Source organism: Trichosurus vulpecula, chromosome 2, assembly GCF_011100635.1.
Source record: "Trichosurus vulpecula isolate mTriVul1 chromosome 2, mTriVul1.pri, whole genome shotgun sequence".
In the NCBI taxonomy this organism is placed as follows: domain Eukaryota; kingdom Metazoa; phylum Chordata; class Mammalia; order Diprotodontia; family Phalangeridae; genus Trichosurus; species Trichosurus vulpecula.
The window spans coordinates 45358083-45377102 of record NC_050574.1 but is presented as its reverse complement, the minus strand read 5'-3'; the positions used below and the strand labels follow the sequence as shown (position 1 = coordinate 45377102).

At 38.7% G+C, this 19020-nt stretch overlaps 1 protein-coding gene across 1 annotated transcript in view; it reads right to left on the bottom strand.

The window, feature by feature from the left end:
- Positions 1 to 1108: 1108 nt before the first annotated feature.
- The window catches only part of AADACL4 (arylacetamide deacetylase like 4), a 54810-nt gene continuing 36898 nt past the window's right edge, over positions 1109 to 19020 (bottom strand). Inside the window, exon 4 of the mRNA XM_036742716.1 lies at positions 1109 to 1883. Within this exon, the coding sequence (XP_036598611.1) occupies positions 1109 to 1883 (775 nt within the window). The remainder of the gene's footprint in view (positions 1884 to 19020) is intronic.

The window sequence follows — 19020 nt, the reverse complement described above, 5'->3', positions numbered from 1 at the left end:
TCTCTTTTTTTGTCCTTTATTTTTTGAGGCAACCTTAATGCTGCTCCCCATTCTTAACAATGCCCCAGTTGAAACAAAAACTTTGTAACCAATATGCATAGTTAAGCAAAATAAATTCCCCCATTGGCCATATCCAGATGTATATGTCTACATCTTAACCTCTCTATCAGGAGGCAGGTAGCAAGCTTCATCATTGGTCCTCTGAAATTATGGCTGGTCATTGGATTGATTAGGGTTCTTACGTCTTTTGAAGTTGTTTTTTCTTTACAGTGTTATTGTACATTACAGTGTTGTTGTAGTAGGAATTGTTCTCTAATACTGCTCCTTTGCCACATTGCTCTTCATTGGTCCGTAGAAGTTTTCCAAGGTTTCTCTGAAACTCTCCCTTTGCTCATTTCTTACATCACAATAGTAATCCATTATATTTATATACCATAATTGGTTCAGCCATCATCTAATTGCTATGAGCTTCCTTTGCTTCCAGTTCTTTGCATTAAAAAAAAGCTGCTTTGCATATTTTTGCACCAGTGGCTCCTTTTCCTCTTTCTTTGATCTCTTTGGAGTATAAGCCTAACAGCAGGTATAAGCCTATCTCTGGGTCAAAGGGAAATATCATCTTTCCATCTTCCAAGTTGATCCCAGAAAGCCACACAAGAATGTCCAATCTCAATCATAAGCCAGTTTGTCACTCATAGGCCTAGCCACCACAGGTTCAGAGAGTAAAGGCAGGTGTTCCAGTCAATCTTGAACCTTATCACCCTGGAATCATCCGGGCAGTCACAATCCCTCTTAGAGCACCCCCAGTACGAATAGCCCACATTGCCAATATAGACTTAGAAAAGATAACACAAGGATTATCCAGCCTAGTCTTTCCACTACCATGTCTGTGAACAAGCACTACTTAAAAACCACCTTCCTTTAATTATTTATCCATTAGAAACTGTTTTGGCACTCTTGATTCTAAGGTAGGACTGTATACCCACTCTCTGCCCCTCAGCCCCAGAACTTGCCCTATCCTCTGAATCAGCAAAATAAAGTTCAATAGGGCCCCTAGCTTTGAACAGAGTCCATACTTGCCATTCTGCCTTCAAAGTCCTGGGAATGAGGTTCACAGATCCTTTATAAAATGGATAACAATGCTCAGAATTCTTAAGGAGCAAGGGAAGAAAAAGGGCTTTATGTCAAAGCTGAGGATCACTCCATGAAAACCATCTTCAATGTGGTGCCAGCTCACTGGTACACCCTGATCCTCCAACCTCTTTTTGTACAACAGTGCATCATCCCGTAGGATATCAAACTCACAGGTCACGAGCAGAGTTTCTGGGAGTTGGGCAATGATGTCATTTTCAGCCATTAAGGGTGAATTCATTGTCCATAAGAGCTGTTTGGTTTCCAAGTAAGCAATCTCATTAAAAGGGCCAGGTGACATGGGTTGGTAGCCTCTCTCTTTGAACCTTTTAGGTATGTTGCGGTCACTTATCCTTTCCTCAGACTTCTCCCTCATCTCAGGGGGCACATGAGCACCATTCCAAATAGTGGTTTCCCAAGAGGGGTGGATATCAAAATATTGAAACATGCAAGAAGTAAAAGTGTTCCAGCTAAGGAATGGGACATTTCTGTTCTGTTGATGAGAAGGTAGCTGGAAATTAAATCCCTGGAGATAGGGATAGATCAGAATCTGAGCTCGTATCTTGGGGAGATCTGGTTGGGTCATGAGGCTTTGGCAAACAGAAGTTGCACATGAACCTCCAGCACTGTCTCCACAGATGATGACCCGAGATGGATCCACCCCATAGGTTTCCAGGGTTCTCAGAAAGTGGATGGAAGCAGCCATGCAGTCATAAAATGGAGAGGGGTACCTGTGGTCAGGAACCATGCGGTAACTAAAGAAGAATCAAGAGACAAATGGGATTATGCCTTGTCATAAAATCAGTTTCATTTATATTCAAATATCTGGTTAAAAATGTTTTGTTCAACATAAGAATCATAGATTGACAGAGCGAGAAAGGCCGATAGAGATCGCCAATGCCTTCATTCTACAGAGGAGCACAAGGAGGCCCAGAGGGTTAGTGTCTTACTCTAAAGCAAGAGTTCTTAACCTGAGGGCCATGAACTTTTTAAAAAAATATTTCTATAACTATATTTTCATGTAATTGGTTTTCTTTGTAATCTTATTTATATTATTCATGCATTTTAAAACATTATTCTGAGAAGGGGTCGCTAAAATTCACCAAATTAACTAAAGGGTCCATGACCCAGAAAATATGAAGGTCACACAGCTAGGGAGAATGAGAGCCAAGCAACATAACTTCAACTCCAAATGTTCTTTCCAGTGCATTATCCCATTCCCAAGAACCATTTGTATTTGGTACATGAGAACAGGCAAATAAAGAAGTGTTGACTTAAAAATCATAACTTTGTAGGATGGTATTCGTGGCTGAAATATGGTTCTAGAAGGGTATGCTTTTTTTTAAAAAGAGAAACAGAATAGATACCAGCATTGTATTTTAAGAAAGTATACTTATGTGAGAAAATCTGGGAACCAGAACTAGAGAAATAAGATGGAGAGCATGCTTAGGATGTTAGGATCATAAATGCAGAGCTGGCCCTTAGAGGCCATTTGGGCCAATTCCCTCATTTTCAGATGAGGAAACTGAGGCCTGTGAACCATCAGAGATAGGATATGGATCTAGCTTTTAATCGAAGGTCAATGTAGTGATAAGCAAAAGTGATATCTTCATTGTAGAATTCTGAAGACCACCTGGACAGAAAAAGAAAATGGATGAATTCAAGGAACAGATGAAAATCTGTTAGACTTTTGGGAGGCATGAGGGACTTCAATTATCTATGCATTTTTTTGGTTGTCTTTTTTTAATTTATTTAAATGTATTTAATATTTTAGTTTTCAACGTTGATTCTGACAAGATTTTGAGTTACAAATTTTCTCCCCATTTCTACCTTCCCGGCAATTCCAAGATGGCATATATTCTGATCGCCTTGTTCCCAAGTCTGCCCTCCCCTCTTTCACCCCACTCCCCCCCCCATCCCCTTTCCCCTTACTTTCTTGTATGGCAGGATAGATTTCTATGCCCCATTCCCTATATATCTTGTTTCCCACCTGCATGCAAAAAAACAACTTTAAAAAAAATTTTTAAGCATCTGCTTCTAAAACTTTGAGTTCCAAATTCTCTCCCCTCTTCCCTCCCCACCCACCCTCCCTAGGAAGGCAAACAATTCAACATCGATCACACATGTATCATTATGTAAAACACTTCCATAATGCTCATCTTGTGAAAGGCTATCTATATTTCCTTTCATCCTTTCCTGTCCCCCTTTATTCAATTTTCTCACTTGACCCTGTTACTTTTCAAAGGTGTTTGCTTTTGATTACCTCCTCCCCCTATCTGCCCTCCCTTCTATCACCCCCTCCGCCTTATTTATCCCCTTCCCCTTACTTTCCTGTGGAGTAAGATACCCAATTGAGTGTGTATGTTATTCCATCCTCAGGTCAAATCCGATGAGAGTATGATTCACTCATTCCCCCTCAGCTGCCCCCTCTTCCCTTCCAACATAACTGCTTTTCCTTGCCACTTTCATGTGAGATAGTTTACCCCCTTTTATCTCTCCCTTTCTCCCTCTCTCAATATATTCCTCTCTCACCCCTTAAATTTATTTCATTTTTTAAGATATCATCCCTTCATATTCAACTCATCCTGTGCCCTCTCTCTGTATTCTGTTCAACTCCTCTAACACTGAGAAAGGTCTCATAAATTACACACATCATTTTTCCATGTAGGAATGTAAACAGAACAGTTCAACTTTAGTAAGTCCCTTATGAATTCTCTTTCTTGTTAAACTTTTCATGCTTCTCTTGATTCTTATATTTGAAAGTCAAATTTTCTGTTCAGCTCTGGTCTTTTCATTGAGAAAGCTTGAAAGTCCTCTATTTTACTGAAAATCCATATTTTGCCTTGGAGCATTATACTCAGTTTTGCTGGGTAGGTGATTCTTGGTTTTAATTCTAGCTCCTTTGACCTCCGGAATATCATATTCCAAGCCCTTCAATCCTTTAATGTAGAAGCTGCTAGATCTTGTATTATCCTGATTATGTTTCCACAATACCGAAATTGTTTCTTTCTGGCTGCTTGCAGTATTTTCTCCCTGACCTGGAAACTTTAGAATTTGGTGACAATAACATAGGAGTTTTCTTTTTGGGATCTTATTATTATCATTATTAATTTATTTTATATTTTTAGTTTTCAGCATTGATTTCCATAAGAGTTTGAATTACAAATTTTTTCCCCATTTCTACCCTCCCCCCATTCCAAGATGGCTTATATTCTGATTGCCTCATTCCCTCCCCTCTTTCAGCCCATTCCCCACCCCCATCCCTTTTTCCCTTACTTTCTTGTAGGGCAGGATAGGTTTCTATGCCCCATTCCCTATACATCTTGTTTCCCAGCTGCATGCAAAAAAATTTTTAAAAAAAATTTTTAAGCATCTGCTTTTAAAACTTTGAGTTCCAAATTCTCTCCCTTCTTCCCTCCCCACCCACCCTCCCTAAGAAGGCAAGCAATTCAACATAGGTCACATGTGTATCATTATGCAAAACCCTTCCACAATACTCAGGAGGCAATAGGTGAATTCTTTCAATTTCTATTTTACCCTCTGTCTCTAGAATATCAGGGAAGTTCTCCTTGATAATTTCTTGAGAGATGATATCTAGACTCTTTTTTTGATCATGGCTTTCAGGTAGTCCAATAATTTTAAAATTATCTCTCCTGAATGTATTTTCCAGGTCAGTGGCTTTTCCAATGAGATATTTGACATTGTCTTCCATTTTTTCATTCCTTTGGTTCTGTTTTATACTATCTTGATTTCTCATCAAGTCACTAGCTTCCACTTGCTCCAATCTCATTTTTAAGGTAGTATTTTCTTCAGTGGTCTTTTGGACCTCCTTTTCCGTTTAGCTAATTCTGCCTTTCAAGGCATTTTTCTCCTCATTGGCTTTTTGGAGCTCTTTTGCCATTTGAATTAGTCTATTTCTTAAGGTGTTATTTTCTTCAGTTTTTTTGGGGATCTCCTTTAGCAAGTCATTGATTTGTTTTTCATGGTTTTCCTGCATCCTTCTCATTTCTCTTCCCAATTTTTCCTCTACTTCTCTAACTTGCTTTTCCAAATCCTTTTTGAGCTCTTCCAGGGCCTGAGACCAATTCATATTTTTCTAGGAGGCTTTTGATGTAGGCTCTTTGACTTTGTTGGCTTATTCTGTTTGTATGTTTTGATCTTCTTTGTCACCAAGGAAAGATTCCAATGTCTGAGTCTGTTTTCACTGCCTGTTCATGTTCCCAGCCAACTATTTGACCCTTGAGCTTTTTGTCAGTATATGACTGCTTGTAGAGTAGAGAGTACTTTGTCCCAAGCTTGAGGGGTTGTGCTGTTGTTTTCAGAGCTATTTCTACACAGCAAGCTCTGCCACACCAGCTCTCCTTCTCCCCCAAGAACTGCCAACCCAGACTGCAACTCAGATCTAAGCAGGCTCTGCACTCCTGCTCTGATCCACCACTTAATTCCTCCCACCAGGTGGCCCTGGGGCCAGAAGTGACTGCAGCTGTAGCTCTGTAAGCACCCTGAGAGCTGCACCACCTCCACTGCCCCTGGGGTGTGGCCGAACTGCGAACTCCTTTCATTCAGTCCCTGCAGTTTTTCCCACTAACCTTTTCTGTTGTCTTTGGTGTTTGTGGGTTGAGAAGTCTTGTAACTGCCACAGCTCACTGATTTAGGGTGCTACGGCCTATTTCACCTGGCTCCCGGTCTGGTTGATCCAGGTGCAGTCCACGCTGGGCTCTGCTCTGTTCTGCTCCCAGCTCTTTGTGCGATAGACCTTACCCAGCAACCATCTAGGCTGTCCTGGGCTGGAGCCCTGCTTCCCTCTGCTATTTTGTGGGTTATGCCGTTCTAGAATTTGTTCAGAGCCATTTTTTATAGGTGTTTGGAGGGTCCTGGGGGAGAGCTTTAGGCAAGTCCCTGCTTTCCAGCTGCCATACTTTGGCATCTTTTTCAAGAGGCAATCGGTGGATTATTTCAATTTCTACTTTACCCTCTTGTTCTAGAATATCAGGGCAATTTTCCTTGATAATTTCTTGAAAGATGATGTCTAGGCTCTTTTTTTGATCATGGCTTTCAGGTAGTCCAATAATTTTTAAATGATCTCTCCTGGATCTATTTTCCAGGTCAGTGACTTTTCCAATGAGATATTTCACACTGGCTTCCTTTTTTTATTCCTTTGGATCTATTTTATAATATCTTGGTTTCTCATAAAGTCACTAGCTTCCACTTGCTCCAATCTAGTTTTTAAGGTGGTATTTTCTTCAGTGGTCTTTTGGACCTCCTTTTCCATTTGGGTTATTCTGCCTTTCAAGGCATTCTTCTCCTCATTGGCTTTTTGGAGCTCTTTTGCCATTTGAGTTAGTCTATTTCTTAAGGTGTTATTTTCTTCAGTATTTTTTTTGGGTCTCCTTTAGCCAGTCATTGATTTGTTTTTCATGGTTTTCCTGCATCCTTCTCATTTCTCTTCCCAGTTTTTCCTCTACTTCTCTAACTTGCTTTTCCAAATCCTTCTTGAGTTCTTCTGTGGCCTGAGACCATTTCATATCAATTCATGTTTTTCTTGGAGGCTTTTGATGTAGGCTCTTCGATTTTGTTGACTTCTTCTGGCTGTATGTTTTGCTCTTCTTTGTCACCAAAAAAGGAATCTAGAATTTGAGTCTGAGTCTGAGTTTGAGTTTGTTTTTGCTGCCTCTTCATGTTCCCAGTCAACTACTTGACCCTTGAGCTTTTTGACAGGATATGACTGCGTGTAGAGTAGAGAGTACTTTGTCCCAAGCTTTAGGGTCCAAGCACTGCTGTTTTCAGAGCTACTTCTACTCCACCGTCACCACAGGCTCTGTCCCAGCAGTGCTCCTTCTCCCCCAAGAATGCCAACCAGGACCGCAATACAAATCCACACAGGGCACAGTAAGAGAATCTGCCCATGTGCCCACAAAATGCTCCTTGCCCTCCTGCTCTGATCTGCTGCTAGATTCCTCCCATGGTATGAGCCGGGGATTCAGGAAGCGGCTGGCGCTGGAGTTCTGGAAGCAGCCTTAGGAGCTTCCTGCTGCTGCTACACCACTGCTGCCCACCTCCTCCACCCCCATAGCTGGGGGCCTGACCACTCTGAACTGGATCCCGCAGTTTCCCCCTAACCTGCTCTTTGGCGTTTGTAAGTTGAGAAGTCTGGTAACTGCCACAGCTCATTGTTTCATAGCCCCAAGGCCTGTTTCAGCTGGCTGATTCCAGGTCTGGTCTGTCCCAGCACAGCCCATGCTGGGCTGCCCTCCACTCTTAGCACCATGCAATAGACCCCTTCCTGGCAACCATCCAGGCTCTCCTGGGCTGGAGACCTGTTTCCCTCTGCTATTTTGTGGGTTCCACAGCTCTAGAATTTGTTCAGAGCCATTTTTTACAGGTGTTTGGAGGGATTTGGGGGAGAGCTTAAGCAGGTCCCTGCTTTCCAGCTGCCATCTTGGCTCCAACCCCCTATTCTCATCTATGCATTTTAAAAATTGAATTTTATTTTATCTTCAAATCTACATTCTCTCCCGCCTACCTATTCACCTCCAAATGGTGTAAAGGAAGGAAAATAAAACCCCTGTTACAAACATGTATCATCAAACAAAACAAATTCCTTTCTTGGTCATGCCCCCTTAAAATAGTGATTATTTTGTTTCTGCTTTGCCTATGATTATTCCTTCAATTTATTTTTTGTCTTATTACTATCATTATTATTTATTGAACTATGTCAAATAGTAATGTTAATAATGGATGTTCTTGCTTTACCGCAAACTTATCAGAAAATCCGCTAGTTTATACCCAGTAGAGATAATCCTAATTCTTGGTGTTATATAGATACTACTTATATTAAGGAAAGATCTACTTATTCCTATACTTTCTAGTGTTTTTAACAGATATAAGCATTGTAACTTTTTCTTATCTGGTGACATAATCATGATTTTTGTTATTCTTGTTACTAATGTGGTCAGTTATGTTTAGAGTTTTCCTAATCTTAAAACAGTCATGCTTTCTTGGTATAAATCCAGACTGGTCATAGTGTAAAATCTTTATGATATATTGTTGTCTCTTTTCTAATATTTTATTTTAAAATTTTGCATCAATATTCATTAAAGACATTGGTCTGTATTTCTCTTTATTTTTTTCTTTCCCAGGTTTAGGAATCAAGATTTTATTTGTATCATAGAAGAAATATGACAGGACTCCCTCTTATGCTATTTTTTTCAGTTTATATAGTTTTAGAATTAATTGTTCTTCAAGTGTCTAATAGAATTCACTTACAAATTCATCTGGCCTCAGATTTTTTTGTTCTTTAGAAGTTCATTTATGGCTTATTTAGTTTTTTTTTCCCTAAGATACGGTTACACTCTCTATTTCTTGTTCTGTTCATCTTGGAATTTTATAGTTTTATAAATATTCATCCATTTCATTTAGATTGTCAGTTTTATTGGCACATAATCGGGCAAAATAGTTCCTAACAATTTCTTTTATTTCTTCTTCTTCATTGTTTGTGAATTCACCTTTTTTGCATTTTTGATACTAGTAATTTTACTTTCTTTTTTTTTTAAATCAAGTCAGCTAATGTTGTATGTATTTTATTGGTTTTTACAAAAATTGCTCCTGGTTTTATTTATTAATTCAATGACTTTTTACTTTAAATTTTATCAATCTCTTTGATTTTTAGTACTTTATTTATTTTACTTATTAAAATAAGTTTTGTTCCATTTATTTCCCATCACCTCATTAAAAGTTTGGTGTTTAATTGGAAATATTTAATTTGTTGTTTTTCCAGAGTTTTTTAGTTGCTTGCCTAATTCATTGATCTGTTCTTTCTCTCACTCATGAAAGTATTTAAAGATATTAATTTCCCTCCAAGTACTGTTTTGGCTATATTTTAAAAATTTTGGTCCTGGCCCTGGGCAATGTACTGAGAAAGGAACAGGTTTAGAAGCATACAGTAGCAATATGACTCTGAAACCTGCTGAGGAATAGCCAGAGCAAGAGTTTCAGACCAAGGGAAACCTACAGTACTGTTACACTGAACTGATATCATTTTCCAGCTGTCTAATTGTGACTGAGTGCAGCAACAGTCTACTATTGTTCAGGCTGAAACCTAGATCAGATACTTACAGAGCTAAGAGCAAGGGAACAGCTATCACACTATATCCTAAATCAGACCATTTTAGGAGGGCTAAAAGCTTGCAAGGCCCCAGCCTGAGCAGTCCCTAAGATCTTGGAATAACACAAAACTCAATATCTTTAAGAAAATAGCATCAAGGCTCACCTAGACCTTCCCTACAGAAGTGCAGAGCTCTGGAAAACCAGTCTTTGATAAAGCTCATTGGGATTCTAGTGGAGCTACCTGACTATACCTTTAAACCCAAATCACTCTTGCTCTTACTGATTGGCCAATGATAGTCCCCAGCCTCACTTACTCATTGTTTGGGTTTTGATATCTCAAAGTAAGTGTAAATAGCAGTTATTTCTGTTATGGCCAGAAACTCTTAAGGGTCTTCCCCTCCCAGATTGATTCTTTTGGGAAGGCAAACTAGGCCATCTTTTTACCTCAAGTCTTACCTAGCCTTTAACTACTGAATGGGTGTTGCCTCAGACAAACTGAGATCTTAGCTTAAAAAGGACAAGGTCTCCCACTGCATCCTGGGCCATTGCCAGTCATCCTGACCTGTGTCTTGCCATTGGACTTCAGTGACTCTGGAGGAGAGAGTGAATCTGATGACTGTGTAGAGCTCTGCCTCATTTAAATCCAATTCATTTGCAAGTCAAGTTATCACCCTCCTGATATCATTGGTTCTCTTTGAGAACAAAGGATGTACAACAACAGCAACAGCCCTAACATCAGGTCTGAGTTCAGGAAATGAACTAGAAGAATAGCAAGCAAAAAAAAAATCCATCTGGAAAAATATTATCATGACAGGGACATTCAAAACAAAAACCCAGAAATAGAGAAGGACTCTAAAACATCTACAAGCAAAGCCTCAAAGAAAAACAGTTTTAATACTGATTCAACTAGAATTCCTAGAAGAGGTGAAGCAAGAATTAAAAAGTGTTTTTGTTAGTGAAATGAGAGAACTAGAGGTAAAACTGGGAAAAGAAATGAGAGTTCTAGAAGAAAGAATTTTTGTTCATTCATTTCAGTTGTGACTGACCCTTCATGACCTCATTTGAGGTTTTCTTGGCAGAAGATACTGGAGTGGTTTGCCATTTCCTTCTCCAGTTTCTCCAGTGGAACCATTTTGTCAGGCAATCAGAGGTTAAGTGACTTTCCCAGGGTCACATAGCCACATAGTCTGAGGCTAGATTTGAACTTAGGTCTTCCTGACTTCAGGCCCAGTGCTCCATCTACTGAGCCACTGGATGCCTTTTATGGAAGAAAGAATAGGAAAAGGAATTAATATCTTGGCACAAAAAATAAAAAACCTTGCCCAAACAACAAACCACCTGAAAATTGGAATTGACCAAATAGAAGCCAATGGCACTATAAGATAAGAAATGTTCTTTAAAAGTCAAAAGTTGAAAACAATGGAAAAAAGATAAAGTATCGTGTTAAGCAAAAATAACTGGCCTATGAGTTAATTGGAATTAATTCCAATACTACATAAATTGCTTGAAAATTAGAAAAGAAGGGACCTTATTAAATTCCTTCCATGACATAAATATGGTCATGATACCTAAACCGTAATACCCTTTCCTGTTAAAAACATATGAATGTTACAAGCATAAGAAAGCATATGAATAAATGGAACTTTCCTTAAAACAATAAGTAGTATCAATCTAAAACATGAGCCAGAATTATCTCTAGTAGGCATAAGTTCAGACCCTTTCCAATAAGATTGAGGGAAGGCAAGAATGTCCATTATCACCATTACTATTCAGTATAGTGCTAGAATAATTGCAAAATGACTCAACAACTACATACTAGAAATGCTAGCTATAAGCAATACAAAAAATAAAAGAACAAGCATAGTCAAAGAGGAAACAAAACTATCACTTTTTATAGATGACATGCTAGTTTAGTTTAGAGAACTTTAGACAATTAACTAAAAAGCTAACTGAAATAATAAACAACTTTAGTAAAATTGCAGAATATAATATAAACCCACACAAACCATCTGCTTTTTTGTATATTGACAACAAAATTCAGTAGGAAGAGATAGAGAAATTCCATTTAAAATAACTATGTAGTGAATAAAATACTTGGGATTCTACCTTCTAAGACACACATAGGAATTATCTGACCAAAACTACAAAACACTCTTTATACAAATAAAGACAGGTCTAAATAAGTGGAGAAATATTAATTGCTTGTGGTAAAGCCAAAGCAATATGATAAAAGTGATAATAATACCTAACTTGAATTATTTATTCAGTACCATACCATTCAGACTACTAAAAGACTACTTTATAGTGCTAGAAAAGCATCATGATTTATCTGGAGGAACAAAAGGACAAGAGTATCAAGGGAATTAATGAAAAAATGTGACAAGGAAGGAGGCCTAGTAGTACCAGATCTCAAACTATACTACAAAGCCATAAACATCAAAACAATTTGGTACTTATTGAGAAGTGTAATTAGTGGAATCAATTAATTACATGATAGAAACAAAAGAGCACAGTAACCTAGTGTTTGATAAGCTCAAGGATCTCAGCTATTGGGGCAAGAACTCACTATTCAACAAAAAATGTTGGTGGGGCTGACTCAAGATGACAGTGAAAGTTCACAGCTTTCAAACCTTCCTTTTCTATAAAACCACCACAGGAAACACCAACCCAAGTTCTAAGTGGGAAAATCTATTACTAGTCACAGCACATCATTTTTCCAGCCTAGGGCAACTTAGGAAGCAAAAAGAGAAGTCTGCAGATGTTGGGGTAGGGACTGGCCAGGAGCATGGCACAGCAGAAGTGGCACCTGTAGTGGATGTAGTACTAGACTGTGGCAGTGGCAACACCCAGGGACAGTAAGGAGACTGAATACCTTGTCAGAAAAAGATCCTGTGGGTTCCCTGTAATAGTACTTAGTGCAGAATTAGGTACATTTGTTAGTTTCATAGTGCCTTTACCCAGTTATAAGGTAGAAAGGAGCACTTGTCACCAGGGAGCAGGGGTCCTACCTGTGTGAGGACAGAGTACAGACCAGGAGGGCAGTAAACTTCTCTGGATCACACCTTGAAAGGAACCAGAAAATTACTGGCCCCCAGACCGATCTGTGATAGCAGCAGGAGATCATAAAAATCAGCTCAGCTAAGTCATTCTCCCTGCAGAGTTGAGCGAAGCTCAATACTAATAAAAAGCCCAAGGTCAAGAAGTAGGCTGGAAAAATGAATAGACAACCAAAAAAATCTGATGATAAAACATTACCATGGTAACAGGGAAACTCAAGATACAAACTCAGAAGAAGAAAATGACATGAAAAGATCTACAAGCAAAGCCTCAAAGAAAAATTAAGTTTTGACAGTGATTTGGTATTGGATGAGAAATAGAGTGGCTAATTAATGGAATAGATTAGGTACACAATATATAGAAACAAATGAGCACATTAACCTATTGTTTGATAAACCCTAAGATACGAGTTATTGGGGCAAAAACTAATCATTTAACAAAAAATGCTGGGAAAACTGAAAAGCAGTATGATGGAAACTGGGCATAGATCAATATCTCACACATGCATCAAAATAAGCTCAACATAGGTACATGGTTTAGACATAGTGATATAAGCACGTTAATGGAGCATAGAAAAAAATACCTGTCAGATCTATGGATAAGGGAACAATTCATGACCAACAAGATATTAGAGAGAGATTGATAGGAGGTAAAATAGACAATTTTTATTCCATTAAATTTTTTTTTTAAATTTAAATTTATTTATTTAACATATTTGGTTTTCAGCATTGATTTTCACAACAGTTTGAATTACAATTTTTCTCCCCATTTCTACCCTCCCCCCCACTCCCAGATGGCTTATATTCTGGTTGCCCTGTTCCCCCAGTCAGCCCTCCCCTCTATCACCCCCCTCCCCTCTCATCCCCTTTTCCCTTCCTTTCTTGTAGGGCAAGATAAATTTCTACGCCCCATTGCCTGTGTATCTTATTTTTTAGTTGCATGCAAAAACTTTTTTTTGTTTTTGAACATCTGATTTTAAAACTTTGAGTTCCAAATTCTCTCCCCTCTTCCCTTCCCACCCACCCTCCCTAAGAAGTTGAGCAATTCAACCTAGGCCACACATGTATCATTATGTATAACTCTTCCACAAAACTCATGTTGTGAAAGGCTAACTACATTTTGCTCCTTCCCAACCCATCCCACTTTATTGAATTTTCTCCCTTGACCCTGTCCCCTTTCCAAAGTGTTTGTTTTGATTACCTCCACCCCCATCTGTCCTCCCCTCCATCATCCCCCCCTTTTATTTTTTTTTATCTTCCTCCCTCTTCTTTCCTGTGGGATAAGATACCCAACTGAGTATGTATGGTATTTCCCCTCAGGCCAAATCTGATGAGAGCAAGGTTCACTCATTCCCCCCTCACCTGCCCTCTCCCCTCCTCCCACAGAACTGCTTCCTCTTGCCACCTTTATGCGAGATAATCCACCCCACTCTATCTCTCCCTATCTCCCTCTCTCAGTATATTGCTCTCTCATCCCTTAATTTCATTTTATTTCTTTTAGATATCGTCCCTTCATCTTCAACTCACCCTGTGTCTGCTCTCTCTCTCTCTCTCTCTCTCTCTCTCTCTCTCTATATATATATATATATATATATATATATATATATATATATATATATATATATATACATACATACATACATATACACATAGATATATGCACACATTCACATTCACTTATATATATAAATAAACATATATATATGCATATTCCCTTCAACTACCCTAATACTGAGGTCTCATGAATCATACACATCATCTTTCCATGTAGGAATGTAAACAAAACAGTTCAACTTTAGTAAGTCCCTTACAATTTCCATTTCTTCATTACCTTTTCATGCTTCTCTTGATTCTTGTGTTTGAAACTCAAATTTTCTATTCAGTTCTGGTCTTTTCACTGAGAAAGCTTGAAAGTCCTCTATTTTATTGAAAATCCATATTTTGCCTTGGCACATGATACTCAGTTTTGCTGGGTAGGTGATTCTAGGTTTTAATCCTAGCTCCATTGACCTCCGGAATATCGCATTCCAAGCCCTTCGATCTCTTAATGTAGAAGCTGCCAGATCTTGGGTTATTCTGATTGGGTTTCCACAATACTCAAATTGTTTCTTTCTGGCTGCTTGCAGTATTTTCTCCTTGATCTGGGAGCTCTGGAATTTGGTGACAATATTCCTAGGAGATTTCTTTTTGGGATCTATTTGAGGAGGTGATCGATGGATTCTTTCAATTTCTATTTTGCCCTGTGGCTCTAGAATATCAGGGCAGTTCTCCCTGATAATTTCTTGAAAGATGGTATCTAGGCTCTTTTTTTGATCATGGCTTTCAGGTAGTCCAATAATTTTTAAATTATCTCTCCTGGATCTATTTTCCAGGTCAGTGGGTTTTCCAAGGAGATATTTCACATTGTCTTCCATTTTTTCATTCCTTTGGTTCTGTTTTATAATATCCTGATTTCTCATAAAGTCACTAGCTTCCACTTGCTCCAATCTAATTTTTAAAGTAGTATTTTCTTCAGTGGTCTTTTGGACCTCCTTTTCCATTTGGCTAATTCTGCCTTTCAAGGCATTCTTCTCCTCATTGGCTTTTTGGAGCTCTTTTGCCATTTGAGTTAGTCTGTTTTTTAAGGTGTTGTTTTCTTCAGTGTATTTTTCAGTATTTTTTGGGTCTCCTTTAGCAAGTCATTGACTTGTTTTTCATGGTTTTCTCGCATCCTTCTCATTTCTCTTCCCAATTTTTCCTCTACTTCTCTTACTTGCTTTTCCAAAACCTTTTTGAGTTCTTCTATGGCCTGGGGCCAGTTCATGTTTTTCTTGGAGGCTTTTGTTGTAGGCTCTATGACTTTGTTGTCTTCTTTAGGCTGTATATTTTGGTCTTCTTTGTCACCAAAGAAAGAATCCAAAGTCTGAGACTGAATCTGGGGGCGTTTTCGCTGCCTGGCCATATTCCCAACCAACTAACTTGACCCTTGAGTTTTTCAGTGGGGTATGACTGCTTGTAGACTAACGAGTTCTATGTTCCATGTTTGGGGGGGAAGTGCCAGCTTTGTCAGACCCCCAGTACTCCTTCCCCAAGAACCCCCAGTCCAGACTGGGCTTAGATCTTCAGCAGGCTGTTGCACTCCTGCTCTGATCCGCCACTTAATTCCTCCCACCAGTTGGGCCTGGAGCCGGAAGTAACAATAGGTTTAGCTGCCCCACCTCCGCTGCCCCCGGGGCTGGAAGCCAAACCGCGAACTCCTTCCACTCCCGCAGCTTTTCCCACTAACCCTCTCCGCAGTCTTTGGTGTTTGTGGGTTGAGGGGTCTGGTAACTGCTGCAGTTCACATATCCAGGGCGCTAGGGTCCCCTCCACCTGGCTTCTGGTCTGGATGGTCCACGCCGCTCAGGCTGGGCTCTGCTCCACTCCATTCCCAGCTCCCAGCTCCCAGCTCCGTGTGGAATAGACCTCACCCAGAGACCATCCAGACTGTCCTGGGCTGGAGCCCTGCTTCTCTCTGCTGATCTGTGGGTTCTGCCATTCTATAATTGGTTCAGAGCCATTTTTTATAGGTTTTTGGAGGGACTCGGGTACGGAGCTCACTCTAGTCCCTGCTTACCAGCTGCCATCTTGGCTCCGCCCCCCATTCCATTAAATTTTAAAAGGTTTTGCACAAACAAAATCAATGCAGCTAAGCTTAGAAGGAAAGCAGGGAACTGGGAGGAAAAACTTTACAGCAAGTTTTTCTGATAAAGGTCTCAATTATATATATATATAATATTCAATTATATTATTATAATATTAATTATATTATAATTTCTCAATTATATGGGAAAGTAAGCCAAATTTATAAAAATAAGAGCCATTTCCAGTTGACAAATGGTCAAAAGATATGAACAGGTAGTGCTCAGAAGATGACATCAAATCTACTGATAGTCATGTAAAAATTATCAAAGTCACTAGTAATTAGAGAAATATAAATTAACACAACTCTGAGGTAACCCCTCATACCTATTAGATTGGCTAAGATGACAGAAAAGGAAAATGACAAATGCTGGAGGGAAAGTGGGAAAATAATTACATTAATGCCCTTTGGAGTTATGAACTAGTCCAAACATTCTGGAGAACAATTTATAACTATACCTAAAGGGTTTTTAAAAACTATGCATACCTTTTGACCCAGCAATACCACCACTACGTCCAAATCCCAAAGAAATTAAAGGAAAAGGCCCCATATGTCGAAAAAATATTTATAGCAGTTCTTTTTGTGGTAACAAAGAATTGGAAACCAAGGAGTTGCCCATCACTTGAGGAATAGCTGAACAAGTTACAATATATGAATGAGATGGAATACTATTGTGATGTATGATGAAGGGAACATATTCAGAAAAACCTTGAAAGACTCATATCAACTGATCCAAAATGAAATTACAGAAGCAGGAGAACAATTTCTACAATAACAACTATATTGTAAAGATAAGCAACTTTGAAAGATTGGTTACACAATGATCAAACACAAATCCAAATGATTCATAAAGAAACATGTTGTACACCACCAGATAGAGAGTTTTTAGATTCAGAATGATGATTAAAGCATATTTTTTTTATTGAGGGGGAGTGGGCAAAACTAATGCAAGAATTTGTTTTCCTTAACTATATATGTGTGTATATATGTATATATATATACATATACACATATATGTGTGTGTATATATATATATACATGTGCGTGTGTGTGTGTGTGTGTGTGTATACACACACACACACACACATATTTGTTCTTGGTTTTGATTTTCTTGGATCTTGGACTTTGAAACTGAAAAACAAAATAGAGGATTCTGGGAAGATGGGTGGAGAAGATCAGAAAATTCCAAGCTCTCAAGATTTTCCCCAGTAAAAAAGATAAAATAGTGTCTCAGGGCAAACATAGAGTAGTAAAAATAAATAAGAGTAGGGGTATAACAGGGGTCCTCCTAAAATAATCTGGGAAGATCTGAAGAAAAATCCCAGGACAAGGTTTGATCCCTTGAGAAGAGTAGATGCCTCCAGGCTAGGTGCTAGGTCCACTTAAACAAACAAGCAGCAAGCCTTTGGACTAGCTGGGTTGGAAGGCTGCCTTGGCCCCAGCCATGGGAACTTTTACCCCTAGGACAATGAGTGGAGTTGGCCATCTACGACAGAAAGATTGAAGGAACTTCTGCTGACAAGAAATGCCAGACCCAGCTGTGCTTCAGAGACACATCAGGGGTGAGAAGGAACCAGCACATGCCCAATGAGTGTAGAAGCAGTGGGATGGGGATGCTGCTGGGTATGGGCACTTTCAGGGGCTGGAGGTCTTGGTTTGGGTTCAAAGTCAGAGGGGAGAACTGAAGGAGGATCTGAGGCCAGAGGCATCATCCCCCATGCAGCAGGACTAGAGGTGATTACGAACACTAAGCTACTACAAATATGTTTTTTTAATGCACAGGCAAAGGAGGAAGTATCCAACCCTAGAGAGTTACTATGGAAATAGAGAAGAATCCATCTTCAGAGGAGAATACTGAAGCAAAGAAACCCTCTTCTACCCAAAAGAATAACATCAAATGGTCACCTGCCCAAAAAGAATTCATAGAAGAACTTTAAAAAGATTTTAAAAATCGAATGAGAGAGATGGAAGAAAAGCTAAAAAAAAATTAGAACAATCCAAGAAAAACAAGAAGATTATGAAAAGAAAGTCAGTCAGAAAAGGAGATCCAGAATAATAAGGAAGAAAACAACTCCTTGAAAATCAGAACTGGGCAAGGGAAAGCCAGAAAAATTATGAAAGATCAAGAAATAATAAGACAAAATATAAAAAGTGAAAAAAATAGAAGAGAATGTGAAACATCCCATAAGAAAAACAACTGACCTGGAGAACAGATCAAGAAGAGAAAACATAAGAATCAGACTACTGGAAAGCTATGATAAAAAATGAATCTTGATATAATAATACAAGAAATAATTGAATTGTCCTGAAGCATTAGAACAATAGGGGAAAATAGAAATAGAAAAAAATCCACCAATTACCACCTGAAAGAGATCCTACGAGGAAAACCACAAGAATATTACAGTCAAATTCCAAAATCCCCAGCTCAAGGATAAAATATTATAAGCAATAAGGAAAAAAACAATTTAAATATGGTGGTGCCACAATTAGAATCACACAAGACCTAGCAGTGGCAACACTAAAAGATGACAGGTCTTGGAACACTTTATATATTGAAGAGCAAAAGAATTGGGGTTCTGGCCGAAAATATACCCAGCAAAGTAAAGCATAATTCTCAATGAAAAAAATGGACACTTAATGAATTGTTAGACTTTCAAGATTTTGTTAAAAAAAAAATCTGAACTTAGTAGATTTGACATACAAAAACAAAAGCCAAAAGAAAAATAAGGTACATACCAAAGACTAATTACAAGGAACTCAGTAAGGACAGACTGTTTACATTTTATGTTATGTAAAATGTATGTCCAAGATTGTAATTAGTAATTGGGTAGTTCATAAGAAAGATTGGAGTAAACCTGAGTATGATATGCTTTAAAAAGTGAAACCATTTAGGAACAGCTTAAAAGAATAATTATCTTATACAGATGAGGTGTGAGAGGAAGAACTAACACAAAGAAATTAGATGGGGAAGGAGAGATGTTAGTTCTGGAAACCTACTTTCTTTGGGAATGGATTCAAGAGGGAACAATACATATATATCTAGAAGATATATAAGTCCTGAAAATTCAG